Source organism: Corvus cornix, chromosome 2 (genome assembly GCF_000738735.6).
Source record: "Corvus cornix cornix isolate S_Up_H32 chromosome 2, ASM73873v5, whole genome shotgun sequence".
NCBI classification, from domain to species: domain Eukaryota; kingdom Metazoa; phylum Chordata; class Aves; order Passeriformes; family Corvidae; genus Corvus; species Corvus cornix.
The window spans coordinates 59,668,603-59,688,079 of NC_046333.1; the positions used below are offsets into that span (position 1 = coordinate 59,668,603).

Genomic DNA, 19,477 nt, shown 5'->3' on the forward strand with positions numbered 1-19,477 from the left:
ACACCAAAAGATTTCCTAATATCTAAAAACATACTAACTTTTATCAGACTGAATAACCATTTGAATTCAGCAGTTCTTTTTTCATTTTAAATATTTTGTTAGCAGAGTTTCCTTTAAAATAAAACACGTGTATCAAATTGCAGTTCAAAGAAGATGAACGTATATGTGGCTGTTTAACACATGTGCATTACTGTCGGAGTATGTATGTTACTGCCAGCATCTGACTATCAATAAAATCAAAACTTCTGTGGAAAACAGAAGTGAAACTCTTTTATATTTCTTGTGCTTTGATATTGAGATAGATTGCTGCTAAAGCAGAGGGAGTGGTTTATTAGGGAGGATTGTGACAAGACAGATTTATAGTACAAAATGTCTTTTGCACCTAGAGTTAACAAGTTAAGCTTGTTTGTCTGGTTTATTCACTGAGTTCTTTGAGTGAAATTATAACCTCAGCATTGTAATTCTTCTGTCTGAGTAGAGATAAAATATCACTAATTTTTAAGTACATCCAGTTCCTTCTTTTTTTTTTGCTGTATAGATGGAGTTTAGTAATGCTGCTAAAGTATTTTGACAATATAACCTTCTTTACATTATTGCTGTGTAATGTAATTACTGCAGATTCATATCAGTATTAGAGTAGTAATATTTATTTGCAGCTATTTTTGTTCCTAAACAACTGTTTTCATAATTAAATGAAAGTGAAAGCCATGGTATTTTCCTGTTCTTACTAAAAAGAATTATTAGTGAGTGCAATAACGTAACACTGAAATGAAAGGCATAGACTTTATTTTTAAGAAGAGGGAAGGGCACTTTGAGACAACCTCTTGTTGATAATTCTAAAGAAGTTTTGAGGCCATGGTTGTCTTAGTTTCCTGCTGTTCTGTGCTGTAAAGCCCTTACAGGCTCCCTGTTGTTCAAAAACAGCTTGTCACTGCAAATCAGCTTAGCCGACCAATTAATAAATCCTTTCGAACATATTGCATTCACACTAATTAAAGGATTGGGTTTTTTCCCCCTTTACCATTCAGATTCTTCAGGTTTCGAGTTTAAGCTGTGAAGGGCAAACAACAATCCAACATTCAGTGCAGATCACACACTGCAGGAAGAGGAGATGTGTTTTCTGACCAAGCATCCAGCTCTTGGGGTGGTATGTTCTGCTTTCATATTCAGCGTGCTCATTGCTGAAGGACAGCCTGGGGAAGAGCATGGGCAGGATGGCAGCAATCCTCCCAGCAGAGGCTCTCTGGTGGAAGTTTTACGCGTTCTCTCAGCTGAAAACACTGAGCTCCACATGAACCACTCACGAGAACTGGTCAAAATGTTACTGGAGAGAGCTGAATGCCCACAGCGGATTTATGGCATGCAAGAGGATTGTAATCTGGTTAGTGCTTCAATTAATGAGGGATATCTTTACAGGATCGTCAGTGAGTTCTAACATTATTTGTTAGTGATACTGTCCTGAATATGATACCTAAACATGTAAAAAACCTGTTGTTGCAGCAAAAAAATTGTCCCTGCTATGTTTCATTTTGAATTATTATTATTTATTGTTTGAGCTCATGAAGAGATGTTCCAAACATGAGAGACATTCCTTAAAAATGCCATGCTTCAGTCGCATAACACTAATAACTTTTCTTTTAAAGTTGCCAAGTGTTTGTTTTCCAGCAAAAATTTTTCTACTGAAAACTGATCTAACAATAAAAGCATGAGCTTGTATGTGGGGCACAGGATTTCCACCATGGAAAGACATAGGTAAATGCTGGGGACCAGTTCTGCCACTTTTTTTTGTTGTTGTTCTGGATTTTACTTCATAAAAATAAAACCCAGACAGGATTGTCTGAGATTTATGTGCCACTTCACTGAAACATTCAAGATTTAGGGGAGGGTTTTGGTAAGCAGTTCAGGTCAAGGAAAATGAAAGGCAGAACAATGAATCTACAAATCCAAACTGAAACTGGAACTAGTCCAGTGTACAGTTGAACAGAGGGATTGGTTGTCTACTTGAGAATATTTTCAGAACTCATTCCTGATTCAATGAAGAAAGGACAGGGACAGTGTTAGTGAGCAACTTAGCTGAAAGGGACAACAAAGGGCTTGGTCAGCCCTGGCTTTCATTACTCTGGCTCTGGCACTGTTCAGTGACCTACATAGAGCAGTGTCACTTTATACCACACTTATGAAGATGGTCAGAAAGGTGAATGCTTTTACAAGGTGCTACTCTCGGCAATCTACCAAGCCAATGAAATGGGAATCTTTTCATCCTGTGCAGTAGACAGCTGCTCACTTAATTGACCCTTTCTAAAAATGCTCCCATTTTTCATACGAGCCCATATGTGAAATTTCATACATAAATATTGTAGGTGTCTGTCATTACCTAAATGGATAATTTTTTATAAAGGAGATTATTCACATATGGGCAACGAATATGCATCAGATATGGCCCCAGATTGAAAGCTGACACTGTATTAAACGTGGGTATAGAGTCCTCCTAAACTTCAGTAAATGGGAGTAGGTTTTTGTTTATCTTCTTTGTTTTTCTTCTTGAGTACCATGGTTTTTTTCTTGTATTTGTGATGTATTCCTGGAGAGCTTGCCCACTGTGTCCTTGGATTGAAGAAATCTAAGGGAAACATAGCTGGGGCTGACTTTTGTCAGTTCTGCTGCTCTGTTCAGATTTCATCTTGGAAATTTCCTATAGGAAGAGTTTGAGGACTTTCACCATTTCCAGTACTCCTCAGTGTCACCTGAGCCAGAAACACTGCACACATCCTGCACTGTCAGTATTTCTGTGCCAGCACCACAGGAGCATGGTTTTCTGTAGGAAATCCTTGAGAGAGATATGGTATTTTCAGTCACATGGAATCCACATGGCACTGTGCTGAAATCACCCATGATTATTTAACAAGATTTGGTAAACCAAGACAGCAAAAACTGTGCAAGAAGCACTATCCTTCAGAATCATAAAAATCTGAAACAGAATGCCCCACCTTGTCTTGGCATTTTCTTCCTCATACTTGTTGGGAATCACTAATTGATTTCAGATTCAAATTTCCTTTCTAAAACCAGGATTCCATTTATACCACATGACTTTGTTTTCAGAGTTTTTTATTATTATTTTTTATGATATCTCTAATGGGCATTTAAAAGCAGTGAAGTTTAACACTTTTTTTAGACCTTCTTCTGGTTTTTTGTTATGTAGTGGCCCTAAGACCCTTTGGGCAGGGGCTGGCAGCTATTGAATGGCATCTGACACTTCATCTCCTAAACACACAGAAGTCATATATTTCTTGCCTTGGTAAGAAAATCTTTTTGGTACTTCTGGCCACTTAAACAAAAGAAACTCAGACTTCAGTGCCCAAGTTCTGGGCTTCTTTTTTATAGGAAGTAAGCATTTCTAAATCAAGGACATGCCGATGGTTATTCCTGTAAAAATATTAGTAGCAGCAAAAAAACCCCCAAACCAATAAACAAACAAAAAATCCAACCCAATGACAAACCAATTTATATCCTCTTAATATCTCTTCAAGGGTCACTCACCATGGGCTACCCATATGCTATGGAGTAACTTTTACAATGCACCTGCTTCCTTCTAAATAGCAATTTTTTTTCAGTCATCTTCCTTGCAAGATTGCAAACAATGGACTCACTGATTGCAATTTATCCTCAGTGGGTTTTAAAATCTTATAGAAATCTTTGAAAATCTTCAACTTCATGCCATATATTTATTGTATTACTACTGCGTGTTCATAAAGGCTGGTTGACTGACTCGAGGTCTTTGGGACAGAAAACAGAATAGACTCCTCCTAGTCCAAAGAGTAATTCTCAGAGACTGCATTAGGAAAAGTTAGGCTTAAAGACCTTGAAAAGCAGTGTAGGCAGGACACAGTGAATCATACTGTAATCTAGTTTATTTAGGTATATAAATAGTTAATTTGGATATTAATATCCACAGTTTTCATTTTTCCTTTTATTTTAGATTCAGTATTTTGAGAATTTTGGTTAGAATTCTTCATATTAAAAAGTAGCAGCTCTCTCAGTTCCTCCAAGGAACTTTGACTTCTGAACATGACAATGTGAGCTTCAGTGTAGGAAAATGAACTAACATACAAGGTGAGCCCCACCAACCAATACATCATGCTTGTAGACACAAAAAATTTATTCTTACAAACTGGATCCTGTCTGGATTCATTAATTTATTCAAGTGCAGTGTTGATCCTCCCATGGTATCTCGTGTGTTGTAGTTTCTTCTCTGAAATGTACAGTTCAGCTGCTCTACCATTCTTGAGATTAGCTGACACATCTATAACATGCTTAGAAAGGAATCTGTAAGAAAAAAACAGATACAGAATGAATAACATTAATTACAAGATCTCGTCAAGAAGATTCTTTATTTTGGACTTCAGTGTCTTGTCATGGCCTGAGATAGACCTCTATTAGTCTTCTGGTCTAATTTACAGACTAACTTTTGTATGAGAGGCAAAAGTTTCTGCAAAGCATCTTTGTAGCGAGAAAAAATTGAGAGAGAGAGAGAGAGAGATAGATAGTGTGTGTGTGTGTGTGTGTGTGTGTGTGTGTGTGTGTGTATACACGTATTAAAAGATCTGTGCTCAGATGTAAAGCCTTCACATGATGAATATGTAATTTCAGTCTCTCTTGAAATGCATCTGAAGGACTAAATGGGGTTCGACCTTGTGCTGGCTCTCTGCACTGGATCTCATTGTTGCAGTTAACAGAATCCATTGAGAAACATAAAAATAGCTGTGTGATTATAGGGTCAATTAAGTCTCTGAACAGTGCATTGAATATGATATAACTTCTGTTTACATAGCCTCAATTAACTACAGTTCAGCAACTGTTTTTATCTTATAATGCAAACACATAGAATGCACAGATGAAAATATGAATAGGCCTAGCCCTTATTTAATAAATTTATAACCAGCAGTATAATCTATTGAAGCCAGTGGAAGGCTTTTGCTTTCTACAATGATTGATCAGAATTATTCCTAATTGTACTGAGTCTAAAACCACTAAATCATAGAATCATAAAATAGAATCATAGAATGGTTTGAGTTCGAAGGGACTTTAAAGATCATGTAGTTCTGATGCCTTAGGTTTTAATTTTTATGTTTTTCAAATTCTGTACTGCTTGGTGTGTGACTCTGAAGTTTCTTGTAGCCTGTTAATTTCTGCTCTCTCATGCTAGGTAGACATAACAAAGCCTCTGTGGCCCTGCTTTCTAAGGACACCAAGACTGTCCTAGGCCAAAAGTATAAACCAAAGAGCCTCTAAGGGGGGGGCAAGCTGAGAGTGAAACTGAAGCTTTAATTGGAGAATTAACCCTGCTGTACAAATGAACCAACCCTATAAAAGGGTGAAGAACTCGTGACCTGGGGTCCATCTTGGGGTCCATTTTGAGAATAGCTTCAGAGTCCCCAGGGGCTACCTTTGAAGGCCTTTCAAATAAATACCTACTTTTATTCCCTTACTCCTGTCTAGTCTCTGTTTCTGTGAGGCCTCTTAAGGCATCAGTTCCACTTCCCCTACTGTGAGAAGGAGCACCTCCCAATAGACAAGGTTGTTCAAAGTCCCATCTCTAGGGCACTTGACTTTTCTTAAAAATAAAAAGGGGTCTGGAAAAAAACCCCATGGTATGATCTTGCAATGAATTACCTGCACCCTCCTCCTGCCATTCCGTCAGCCTGCATCTGTGTAGTTTTGGGTTTGATCCCTTAAATATAGGAGTTGTATTCTCCTGCTGTCCTTCCTATCTGTATTTGCAGATGCCTGGCAGCATGTCACTTGAGTGGAATTTCCATTAATTTTTATTTCTTCACAGTGCCTTGAACCGGATGCTCTGTTACTAGTAGCTGGAGGAGATTTAGAAGACCATCTCAGTGAAGAAGTATTTGAGAGAATTTCTCTTGTCCTTCTCTACTACATTCTTCATCATAGAGATATGTGTTCTTCAGAATTCAGCTTGAATGATAAGGATTATAAATTTTACCTACAGAGTATGCTTAGTTTAAGACATGATGAAGACTGTTATTTTTTTTCACGGAATGAAACGGAAGATATTTTGGCTGCAGTAAGGCAACATTTTAAAACTTCTGAAAACCAGGTAAAGAAAACATACATAAAGATAACTTCATCTTTATTACAGGTAGAATGCCTTTATGCTAGTACAGACACTGTGCCAGTATCACAGTCCTCCAGAAAACTGGTAAATGACAGTGTGAGAGCACAGGCTGGTGTTGTGTTATATGTGCTGTTTAATGCTTTTCTGTGGGTTGTTTCTGGCATCTGCCACTTCCACAGGAACTGCTGCGACATGGTTGGGGAGATACTGCACTTCAGGGACCATTCCCAATAGGTAATTTAGATGCAGTTCCCCTGCTTAGGGCAGATGGAAAAGAGCACAGCTCTGTGTAGATGCAAGATCTTGCACTTGGCTCCAAGGACAGAAAATACTTTCTCATCTCTTGTATTTGTTAGTATCAATACACTAGCAATGTTTGCATTTCAATGGTATAAAGCAGAACAGCTCCATTGCTGGCTGATATAGGTGAAATAATGAATTATTTTGCTGTGATGAAATCCTTGCCAGGTTCTACACTTCCATGTCTATCCAAAGCTGGATGGAATAAGGAATCTGTCCAAAGATGTGATAGCTTCCTTCAGTTGGAACACATACATTTGTGACTAATTACCTACCAGCGTGGATATGCCTTGTAGAAAGATTGATGAAGATAAGCTTAAGTTTAAAAAAAAGCATATTGCATATTTTCGGCTAAGATTATCCTTTCTAAGTCAGGAAACATGCAGGGAGTTTTCTCACTGCTGTTTAGAATTTCTTATCTCAAATAGGGTCTATAAAATAATAGAATAATATTCTAGAGTTCAAAATCTAGGAAAAAGATTTCCTTGTAATGGGCAATAAAACAGGTTTTTGCCAGATTAGATAACTCTTAAAGTACAGATTGACCTCCTGTTTGTAGCCCCTTAGACCTGTTCAATGTACTGAGTTAAATTTGGTTCATACAAAACTCAAATTTGTCCTTTTCGTTTCATTAGATTTTAATTTATAGCATGCTGTAGTAGGGTTTTCTGCACAAACAGAAGATGGGTAGGAGACCTGGCTGTGTCCAGAATGCTGAGGACCTCAGTTCCTCGCTCTGTCTTCTTTGTGTGATTGTTTCCCACCATAAATTATTCATTGACCAGTGCTTTTGGTTCTGAGTCTTGGTGAACGTGCTGATTTCCAAGGGCTCCAATGGTATCTGAGCAACTGTAAAGAGGCACTGGAGGGTATTTGGAATGTCAAGATAGAATAACAACCCATAATATGCATTACTGAGGGTTCTGTTTGTTTATGCTGGCAGTATAATCAGTTGTCAAGCCTGTCCAGTGACTGAGACTTCCCCACTCACTGACTTGAAGGAAAAGAGGTTTCTTTTATGAAAGGTACACAAAACATAATCCTTGGCATCACAACACTTGTGTTATGAAAAGGGCCAACAGTGCAGGGTAGTCATAGAAGAAAAGCATTTTCAGTGGCTCTTTATGTGTTTTAGTTTCACAGAAAATATCCTCTTCTTTAGTCATAGCACCTAATATCATGTTTGAAATGAGAGATTAAATTCTGGGTTGTGGAAATTTTAATGTGTAGTGAATGAACAGGAAAAGAAATGCCAGCCTGCTCTCTGCAGTGTTTATGGCCTACATACAGAGACATGAGTATGTACAAAGTAAATTACTTACTGTACTGGCTCATCTAGCTGACTTTTTAATTTTGTTAATATGAGTTAGAAACAAATGAAATTAAGCAATTTTTGCCTTTGTTTTTTTATTTGGTTGTTTCATTCAAACCCAACTATTTGCAGTGAGAATAAACAAGAAAGGAAAAAAGGGAAGAAAATGAGAAAAGGGGAATAAGTTTCTGGGTAACTGAGAGAGTTTTCAGGCATCCACACACATGGGTGTATACCACTGACTAGTGTTTTTATTTGGCCACCCGGCAGGAAAGTCATCCTTTTTCTGCAAAATTATATCTTTCCATATTGTCCCCAGATAACTACTCCATAACAAACTATTGATTTCGTTTAATAGGTAAGGAACTAAAAACATTTAAAGAATTTGTTCTGAAGGTTGAGATGAAGAGTTAAAGTCTCTATTATTTGAGCCAGTTTCTCGTGCCTTAACTAAAAATCCTCCCTTTCTTCCACTTTCTGGAAGTAGATGTAGATGTAATTGAGGAGGACACTGGGAACAATAGAAACAGCAGGAAAATAACACTAAGCAAAATTAACCTGAATGAAAGACTATACTTTTCCCCCATTAGACACTGAGTAAATGTTCAAGACTTTTTATTCTATGCCTGTTTGTCTGAAAATGTCCTTTGATTAGCTGTCTTGCTGGCAATAACAGCTTACACCTTAGCATTTTTTCTACTCTGACTGTCTGTGAAATTGTTCTCCCCAGTTTCTCCTCCTGTCACTCTGATTATTTAAATGGAGGTGACCAGGACTGTCTTCATGCTGTTTTCTCCTGATTTCAGTGTGTTGATGTGAGCACTCTGGAGAAAAATGCTGATATTATGGACAGAGATGGTGCTGATGAAAACACTCTTCCACGCCTGGCTGCTTTAATCCTTACTCTGGCTCTCCAAGGAGTCTGTATGGGGAAAGCAAGTTTGCCTTCCCCAGAATTTTTTATAAAATATATTTTCAATTCTCTAAATAGTACCACTGAGCTCCAAGTGACAGGTAAGCTGGAGTATGCAAAGTTCATTTTCTTTAGGAAAATTTATTGCTGGACTTACCAGAAATGCTACTTAACCATAAATAAATAGGAGTATAGGAGAGTTCTAAGTGGTCCAAAAATAACAAAACAAAAAACCTGGAACAAAACAAATGTTGAGCTCTGAGCAACAGCAGCTATTAATTTCTGTAAAAGGTTGTGCCTGCTTCGCAGTTTATGAAGCTGTACCATCAACTCAGGGGCCTAGTATAGATTTAGAAGGTTGTTATAAGACATCTACTTTTCCTTGTTTGTGGCAATTGCTAACAGCAACACTTCACAAGCTTTTCAAATCACCTTTAAAAAGTTACATTAAGTATGGGTTAAAACAGATTAAAAAGTTGAATTGGGCATAGGTAAAAACATTTTAACATTCATAGATTACACAGAGGTGAATTGAATCACAGAAATAAATATTAAAAAAAATACTAATCCCTAGCCCTGAACTGGGGCTCCTCGATTGTGTTTACATAAACTGGTTTGGCAGCAAAGCCCTTCCTTTAAAATTGCCCAGCCAGATTTTCTAAAATAATTAACTCACAAGAATGGATGTACAGGAGCTTTTTAGCACAGTGCTACTAAATATCTATATATGGTGAAATCTGGGCCCCAGTGAAGATAATAGCAGGACTGTATGGTTGGTGGTGTTAGGATGTTCAGAAAAATAAAAAAATGTGCTTAACCAGTTTGTTACAGAGTAAGCATATTTTAAGTCTAAGCTAATTATACTGTCCCTTTAAATTTATTAAAATTCTGAACAGTAACTTCAGGAAAGAGTAAGAATCAGGAAGCATGGAAAAAAGAAAATTAGATGTTACTATATTTAAAAAACAAATATACCTGTAGCTCCATTCAGATCTCTTTGTTTAAGTAGCCAAAAAGAATGTAGTGAAGCATCTTACCAGAGATCTTATTGTGAGATTTATGATTAAGATTATACCATTTGCAGTTTCTGAGTAACAACATTAAAAAATAATTTTCACTTGAAAACATTCTCGTTAATCTAAATTTCTTTAAAATTAATTTGTGGACCATTTTTTTTTTTTAATGGACAGAAGGTCCATTGTGGACCATTTTTTTTAAGGTTTACAGAAATTATTCTATAGCTTCATTTGAAAATGCAGGGGTGAAGGAAGGTGATAAGTAAAATGGGATATGGCCTGCCTCCTCAAATAATCAGGCAGTCCATCAGCAGAACCACCCATTGCACCCAAGCTATGTCATGAGGTACATCCGTGCATGAGCTCAGATTTGGCTTAGGGATCCTGGCTCTCTCATTCTGGTTTGAGTGCTGTGAGCAGGCATGCTTCCCAGTTAATCAAAAGAGACAGAAAATTCGCTGTCCTATGTTGCACTTTTGAAGTGTAAGGGCAGCAGAGCATCCTGAAGATTGATTTCAGGACACCCTAGAGAGGATCTGCCTCCTGATCTGAATACCTGGCTGTGGCATCTTAGTGTGGAGTTCCCTTTACATAAGAAAATTTTAACAGTGAAGTTGTTTAGCAATGACTAGAGAACTTCGTCAGAGATTATGATTAAATAAAAGATGAATTGCCTTTCAGTCACATCTGTTTTCCTCTGAGAATGTCATAAGCAAAACCTCTGAGCGCAGTATGTAAAGAAGGAAAGGCTGAGGAGCTGGGTGTCTGGAACTTCCAGAGCTGTGAAGCAGAAATTACCTCCAGTACCAAACTGAGAAAATAGTATTAAAATGAGGAATTGAATTAATGTTATAACAAACAAAAAAGAAAAAAATACTGTCTTTTAAATGTTTTGTCTTTTAAGTGTGCATTTTCCCATGGTAACATATCTGTTCTCTAATGAATTACTAGAACTAGAGCAACTACTAAATGTGCTTACAGCCAAAAAGACCTGCACTGTAAATGGACAATTTCACAGTCACAAAAGAAGACGTTACAGTATGGCAATCAGAGATACTGGAAGAAGAAATATTCCAGTCAAAGGAAACCATACAAAAGGAGACTATCTGAAAGGGTATTTTGAAGATCGTGAAAGAAACACAGATTGGGACCAGGTTAATTTATTTTTATGTTATTATAGTGTTGGTGGCAGAATTTCAGTGACAGAAGTTTAAATTGATTTGCAAACAATATAATATTTCTGAGGTAAGATGTATTAAGTTTCAATAAGGTATGTAGATACTGATGAAAATATACATTTATATAGCTATATTTGTTTAAATATTAATTGGGGAAAGAACTTAATGGTTGTTGAATGTGCAATTAAAGTCACTGGGAGGGGCTAACAATGGTTAGTGTTACACAGAATCAGCTGTTTCTTCAAGACACAGAGGACTGGGGAACATGGCTTTGATATTTTCACACAGAGATTTCTTGTGATCGTATGTCACAGAGTTTCCAGGACCCCTTAAGTGACCTGGTGGAAGAAGGATTGTTTTGTACTAAGGAAAACAAAGTAAATTAAAGTTTTTATGTAAGTTGCTTTTAAAAAGCTTCTGTAAATTGAAGATTGGGCATTTCCAAACTCTTTTCATAACCATCTATGGAATCCAGAAGCCTTCTTTAGAAAGTATAAAATCTGTAAAACAGAGCCTTAGCTACTCCCCTGTATCCTCTCTGAGGACTTTGAAGGACACTGGCTCATTGCAGGTGATTTTATCCTTATCCTAAGAATTTGAAAATAAATAAATTTTGTTTATACCAAAGATCAAGATAGTAACTGACTTCCATCCTTTAGACTGGGTATCGTTCCTTAGACAAAAAACGAGACTTCAAAGTATATAATTGGTATATATTTTGATGCATACATTTGAAATATATACTTCAAAGAACACTTTTCTATTGTTTTCAGTTCTTTACCATTTACGTTAACTCAGTGGCAATGTTTCTTCTCCATTTAGGAGAATTGAGTGATGTGCAACTGACTTTTGCTGTGTGGTCATTTTATGATGGGGAACTGAGACAAATGTCATCTGGTTAAATGCTATTCTGATAGATATTTATCTGTGTAATTGGGTTGCATTTGAAATGCATACTCTATCAATACGTTTATTTCTTTGCAGCTGACCACAGAAAAGGATCATGCTGATTAGCATGATGAGGCTCTTAATGGAGTCTCAAAATAATTTTAAATTAAGGTCATTTTAAATGTGTTGCATATGAATTTTAAATTATGAGGGACAGAAATCAGTACTGATACTATCTGTAAAAGAACTTAAATTGTTCTCCAGCAATTGAAGTATTTTTAAAGCTCAGTTTTTGATTTCTTGAACTTCTGAGACCAACTGTAACTCAAAAGATGAGAGTGCAGGGGCATTATCTGAGTCTTAGGAGTCAACTGAGAGCCAAATATTCTGTATATATAAAAATAAAATCACAAAGAAAAATCTGGACAGAAGATAATTTCTCTTCTGTGTTAATTCCTACTTTCTCGGTGGTTTTTTTTCCCATTCCTCTTCTTTTTAGCTCTGCCTATTTTCCTTGACATGTTCCATTAAAACATTTTGTGTTTCGCTACTGTGTTGCTAATTTTGTCTCCTGTTTTCTGCACCCATGATAGCCATTGTGCTTCATTAGTAATGCATTCTGCTACATACAAGACATTGACTCATTTATGGCTTGTGTTTGCTAACTGCATTAAGATGTGTAATTTAATTTTTATATAGGAATTATTATTTGAAACATTACCACAGAAAAAGGGTCACTGCTTTCTTTTAAAGTCATCATTGTCTCTACATTTAAAAAAGTATATTAAAAAAGTAAGTGGCAGATGATCTAATAAGATAAATAATCTTAAATTCCATTAAACTATGTCACAATATCTATGTATTCATTTACTGTTCCTCATTAAACAAACATGGATTTTGGAAACCCAAATCATCCATCCATCCATCCAGTTTTTCACATGAAAATATGCAAATTCGATTTGCTTATTTCTTTTATATCATCCTCCAGGAGCACACACCTACTTGCTTCTCTAATGGAGACGGTTCTCTGTCTCCTTATGTAAAAAAGCTTATAAGGCTGGGGCTTGCAACAGGAAAAGATGCAGGTCCTTGTGCCCCAAGTCTTACAAGAACATTTTACTAAATAGACCTTAAGAGCTATTTTTTTATGTATGGGTGGACAGTTTATTTTTACAGATGAAATTTTGCTTTTCATTGAAAATTCCTGGTAATAATGTCACATTAAAATTTAGGTTCATAGTAATCCTGGACCTCATCTTGTCTATCCTACTTCTCAAAAAAGAGCCAACTTAAAAGTTAGATCAGGTTTCACAGAGCCACGTCCAGTTGAATTCTGAATGTCTCCAAATACAAAGATTATACATTCTTTTTTGGGAAACCTGTAACAGTTCTTTATTGCCCTCATATTGATGGACTTCTTTATTATAGCCAATTGGAGGCTTTTGTTGCTGCAACTGATACCTTTTGCCTCTCTTTCTTTTGCTGTATGCCTCTGAGAAGATTCTGTTTATCTTTTCCCTATAAACCACCTGAGACAGTTGAAGACTTAAGATACCCACCAAATCTTCTCTTCCCAAACTGAACAAACCCAGGTCCCTCAGCCTCTCCTGGCACATCATGTGCTGCTGTTCCCTAGCCATCTTGGTGGCCCTCCAGTGGACTTCCCTCAGTTTGCCAGTCTTGTACTGCTGGTTATTAAGCTGGACATAGTCCAGATGTGGACTCACATGTCCTGAGTGGTGGGCAATATTCTTTCTCCAGTACCTGCTGGCTCCACTCTTGCAGCCAGTGTGCAGTTAGTGCTCATTGCCACAAGGGCACACTGGTAGCTCATGTTCAAGTTTCCTGTCAGGACCCACCCCAAGGGCTTTTTCTGCAAACCTACCTTCCTTTTGGCCAGTTTTCCCTGGCCTTTATTGATGCATGGGGTTATTGTGTGTGAAGCACCATAAATTTGACTTGGCTGATCTTCATGAAGGTCTGGTCAGCCCATTTCTTTGGCTTGTCAAGGTTCCTCTAAATAGCAGCCACACCTGTCAGCATGCTGACTGGTGATCCCAGCTGGATTTCACTTGTGAATGCCATCGGGTGCACTCTGTTCCATCACTCAAGTTGTTGGTGAAAGTGTTAAATGTTATCATCCCTGCTCTGACTGGTCAGCAATGCTGCTCATAACCAGCCACAAGCTAGTCTTCCAACTTGATACCAGATGTCAGTGTTCCCTAGTTCTAGAGTCAAAACCACTGCTTAGAACAGGCAAAATTAAGGTCTTTTCCAATATGGTAGCTTCTGAATTTTCTTCATGCTCTCCTTTGGCTTGAAGGCAGAACACACTAGGTCCAGGTGACAAGATCACCCGTTATCCTGAAGGCTTGAATGTGGTTTTCAGAAAGAATATATCAGTGCTCAATTAATTCAGTTTCTTAGTGAACCACAAGGCATATTTTACTTCACTAATGGATGAGCAAAGGCAGGATTGTGTTGGGTTTTAACTGAATTATTTAAAAGTAATTATACTTAACAACTTCAAAAGAAGCTTAAGCTTCAGTAATAAGAGAAAGAATATTTAGGAATCCCTTGAGTCTCAGATGCAGACCAATTTAAATGAATTTTTTTTTTTTAATATTGAATCACAGCTCATCAGATGAGATTAAGAAATGATTATTCCTTTAAGTAACATAACATATTTGATCTGGGGTTCTTCTGTTTAAAAGTGTTTACAGAAATTTCCACTAGAAGTTTTCTTATGCTATCTGCTCATGTTTTTACTAGAAGTTTCATCCTGGAGAGGAAAACCCAATTCTTCATGAAAATTTTTGAAATATAAACGGTCCCATGAAAAATTGCTTCTTTTGACAAAGAGATGCTCCAAACAAGAACAAAAGTTAGTTGGAATTCTGAAGTACCTCTAATAATACAATTATTAAGCATCTTTCGACCAATTTTAGACTATGTAACATCTAGTCTGCTGACATGCCCTCATTTAATGAATTTAAAAAGCTAACTTATTTCCATATCTTGGAAAGATATACTGAAGATCCAGTACAAGGACAAATCTCAGTATTGCTTTGATATAGGCAGTACCTTATATTAATAGAACTATTGCTGCAAATAGTGCACTTTCACAAGAATAGCTAAGGGTATGGTTCATATTAGCATTAAAACATTTTTCTTAACACGTATGACAATAAAATATTGAGAGATATTACTTTGTACGATCTTTATGACACTAAGTGGCTTCAATAGAAATTGAGCTGCTTTATCCCAAAGATTCTGGTCTTTCTGAAATATATAGCAGTATCAAGTTTACATGGGAAAAAAATGCAGTAATTGAAGTAATTAAACTAATTTAAGCAAGAAAGAGTATATATATAGCAGGTTTCTTCTAGGCTGGACAGCCCTGTGTTCTAAGTTTCTGTATTTAACCTCAAAGTTAAATGCAGGTATATGCAACATGTTCATGTAACTGTATATACTTTTCTACAAAGGTTTGTTTCTCTGCCAATGAACTTGTGAAGATATTTTTGAAAAACAGTTCTTCCTCCATTTCTAAGGACCACTTCAAGCAAATCAGTCCAGCTATCATTCAACAACTTTTAAGTTGTTCATGTCAGCTTCCTGACTTCAAGCAGACAAAGCTTCCACCAACAACTGTGGAAAGTGAGTTATGTTCTTATTAATAAATTATCATTTAAATTCAGATAAAGAGATGCAAGGACTTCCAGAGACATTTATTAATAAACCAAAACATAATGGGATTTATGCCCTTTGTAATTTATGCATCCTATAATTTCATAGCATATGTGTCAGATAATATTGAGAAGTGAGGAGATTCAATGGTCTTTTTATTTTATAGTACTTGGAATTATATTTCCATATGTAAGGTTTTATTTTCTTCATTTGTTAGAGGACTGCTTGATATTGCCAGCAGGTAGGCAATAACAAGTCCTTATCAGTGGATAAGGGCTTATTTTGTGAAACTTGCACCAGGTTTAAATTGGAATCACTGCATTGCTCTTACATATAGAATCAGGGTCACATTAGCTGGCATTTCATACCATGATGTGACAAATGCTTGATATAGATAAGTTCTGTGTGAATGCTAATGGTGTTTCAGCTTGAGACATTTTATAGCAGAGGAGCTTTGAGGATACTATTGTAGTAAGAAAAATATCCAGAAAAACAGTAACAGGGCAGTAGGACTTGTGTGATAGAGCTGGAACAAGAACTGGGTTAGAGTATAATCAGGTTGTTTCCACTTGCAGTTGTAGCCCTCACATGACTCTGCTTCCAGAAGTTTCTGCCCCATCTGTTCCATGGATTCCACTTCTCCTGTAATCAATCCTTAGTCCACCTTATAAAAGAAAAATTTGGATCTGATCTGACCTGAGGGTTTCCTAATGTGTTTTCTGGGCTTTTTTTTTTCTTAATTTTAACCCAGTGATATCTGGGAAGTGGCTACAAATCAAAGTGTGCAGGTGTAATACCAGAGACATTAATTTTGGGGGGGGATATGGTCATTTGGGAATGACCAAAACGGAATGGCCATCTAAGCATAAATGCCTGCATCTAGAGGAGAACTTTTTAGGCTACAAATCAATGTCTTCAATACCTTTATCCTAATATCTACATGGCCAGCTTTGGATGACTAGGTCTTTTTGGAGCTAGTAAGTTTTCTCCACATCCTGCTGCCCAATGATCCTTATGGAACAGCACATGAATTATAAAGCATGAACGGACACACGTGGATATCGCAGAACTAAAAAGCATGGGAGAACACTCTTGGATATCCCAGGAATTGTTATAGGAGAGAGACATACAGAATAGGAAGAATCATTATGGGTCTTCAATAAGGAGCAGTCCTTCTTTCTTACCTTATCTCTCTTCTCATTACCTGAACACCGTGCAGTCTTCACTGCTTTGATCTTTTCTGTGCTACACAGATATGACCATTTTTCAGATCAGGAATCAAGGAACAAAGAAAGAAAAGAAAGTAACTTACCCAGGTCATATACAAGGTTCATGAATAATTCACTGTTAAGTGGGATTCTTCCAAGTCTAAAGCCATCAGCCCAATCAATGACATTTTAGTGATCTCATAAAGGTGAGAGATGAGAAAAACTGAACTATTCAAGTGCAGAATGGAATTAATAAGGCCCTTTCTGCAGCCCTTTCCCTGTGCTTTTTGACAAAGGAAGGTTTCCATGACCACAGAGATATTTCTGCTGTCTTGATACAGATAAAGGACTCCGTGTTTGACCTATGTGTGACCTAGTGACATGAGCATAGGCTCATTAGTTTTATTCTGAGTTCTATTTTACAGACAGGATATGCTGTTTTGGCTAAGTCACCAAGGCTTGGTCTTCCATATATATCTACTATACTCTTGTATTTGAATGTGCAGTCTGTGAAATTAACTGTCCGATTTTATGAGGTGCTGAACATTTGCAGTGCTTTTAAAGTTTGAAACATTAAGTAAAGTTCTGAATATTTTGGCATTAATTCCTTTATGTGTGTTTCTTATGAGTGTTTTACCTCCCATTTTAACACTTCCATACAAATTAATCAGGATTCATATTGTGCAAAATTTCATGTTGGAAATGTGAGCAGTATGTAACTCTGAAGAATTTTAAGAGTAACATTCAAAAAAATCCCAGTAATCTGGGAAAAATATGTTGGTGGTCTTGGTGTATTAATTGAAGGGATGTATTTCCACAGCAGATTTGTAAATACAAGTTGAACCAAAATGTTCATGCTTAGAACCTAAATTATATCCCTACATTCATTTGAGGTTTTAGGCCTTTATTTGTTTACAGAAAAGGATTTGGTTAAAAATGGGTGTTGACTGTAAAGATACACAGGTGTGGCATGTGAGAACATAGAATCTCAAGCATAAACCTGCTAAAAGAGGAAGAAAATGCAGAGCAGTATTCACTGTGCTGCTCTGAGTGTCTCTAATTTGCATAGCCACAGTCTGTTTAGCTCTTAAGGTTTGACATTTCGAAGCACCAGACTATTACATGTAAAGCCTGAAAAAATGAATGTTTTCTGGGCTTCTAATTCTGTCATCTGTATCACACATGACTAGAAAAATCTATGTGGCTGTTGTGGCTTAACCCGAGACAGCAGCTAAATATGAAGTAGCCACTTGCACACTCCCCCACTGCCTACCCCCCCAGGGGTTGGGGAGGAGAATTGGAGAAAGGTAAAACCCATTGCTTGAGCTATGTTCAGTTTAATAATTGAGATAAAGTAAAATATACAATTCACGCTACTCCATCTCCTACTACTATGATGACTAGTACTGGAAAGGAACATTAAAAAAAAAAAGAGAGAGGGAAATAAACACCAAGATAAACAAGTGATGCACAATACAATTGCTCACCACCTGCCAACGGATGCCCAGCTCAACCCAGGCAGCAATCAGCCCCTCCTGGCCTATTACCCCTGTTTATACACTGGGCATGACGTTCTGTGGTGTGGAATATCCCTTTGGCCAGTTTGGTCAGCTGTCCCAGCTATTTCCCCCCTCACCCCTTCCTCAGTTTCTTGTGCAGCTCCTCAATTTCAGAGCATGAAACACTGAAAAGTCCTTGGCTCAGTGCAAGCACTACTCAGCAACAACCAAAACATAACACTGTGTTATCATTATTCTCATCCTGAATCCAAAACTCTGCTCTGTACCAGGTACTAGGAAAATTAATCCCAGCTGAAATCAGACAGCGGCACAATGAATCACTTCTCCTGTGTGCTTGTATATAGAGGTATTAAAACATACCCTTGCAAACAATTACAAATACAAAACAAATACTCGAACACAAATACAAATACTGGATGATTAAAGGTGCCCTTGTTTTGTTTCATTTGTTTTCCCCTACAGAATATGGTTACAGCACTGTTGCTGTTTTACTTATTACTGTTGGATCTATGTTTGGTACAACTCTCATTTTATTTAACTCCTGTCAAGAAATCTATACACTCATTTTACAGCTATTTGTTGGTTTGGCTGTTGGAACCCTTTCTGGAGATGCATTGCTACATCTTATTCCTCAGGTAAGTAATAGACACTTCAGTGCTTTTAAAATGTTGACACATTTGTGTGCACACACACGGAAAAAAGTTTCATTTAAACCTGGATAATGCTCATCAGTTTATAAATAAAGCTTTCCCTGAAATCCCCCCAGCATTCCAATTACGTTTGCACTCTGTAGCTCAGAGAGAAATTAAAAATAATAACTAGTAGAAATCCATGATTGATGGTGATGCCACGAAGATTTTTTGCCTTTTCTTTTATACCCCTGTTATACCTTTTTACAACTTCTGTATTCCTAGTGCTTTTTGCCTACACTCTTGGGCTTGCTTGTCAAGCTAAGAAACTAAACATCTTAGAAGCTTCGTAGCTAGGGATCAGTGTGCCCCAGACCCCAAGGTCCTCTCCAGAACACATTCTGTAAACCAAGATAGAACCATCCAGGGGAAGGTTCCTGGGCTGGGGGGGGGAGGGGGGTGTCTCACTTGAGCCTCTCATTGGGGAATTTTTGATAGATGTGCTAATTAGTAACACCTATAATGTTATACCTGATCTTTTGGGGCATATTTGGTGGGGTGCATTTCAATGCATACAACCTGGACGTGTGCACTTAAGGATCCTTAAAATAAATACCAAGGTAAAATCCCTTTTCCCCTTCTAACCATGTACAACTCTTGATTTTAAGACCAGGAAAAGGCATCAAT

The 19,477-nt window shown here is 37.2% G+C and overlaps 1 protein-coding gene across 4 annotated transcripts in view; it reads left to right on the forward strand.

Annotated features, from left to right (window-relative positions):
• Window positions 1-19,477, forward strand: part of SLC39A12 (solute carrier family 39 member 12) — a 41,441-nt gene that overhangs the window by 6,309 nt on the left and 15,655 nt on the right. For 3 of the 4 annotated variants that reach the window (XM_019285871.3, XM_019285872.3, XM_010399254.4), the window contains exons 5-10: window positions 1,029-1,381; window positions 5,837-6,118; window positions 8,555-8,762; window positions 10,629-10,831; window positions 15,232-15,403; window positions 18,624-18,796. In XM_019285871.3, coding sequence (XP_019141416.2) covers window positions 1,112-1,381; window positions 5,837-6,118; window positions 8,555-8,762; window positions 10,629-10,831; window positions 15,232-15,403; window positions 18,624-18,796 — 1,308 coding nt within the window. In that variant the 5' untranslated portion in view covers window positions 1,029-1,111. The remainder of the gene's footprint in view (window positions 1-1,028; window positions 1,382-5,836; window positions 6,119-8,554; window positions 8,763-10,628; window positions 10,832-15,231; window positions 15,404-18,623; window positions 18,797-19,477) is intronic. The other variant, XM_019285873.3, reaches the window with a different exon arrangement.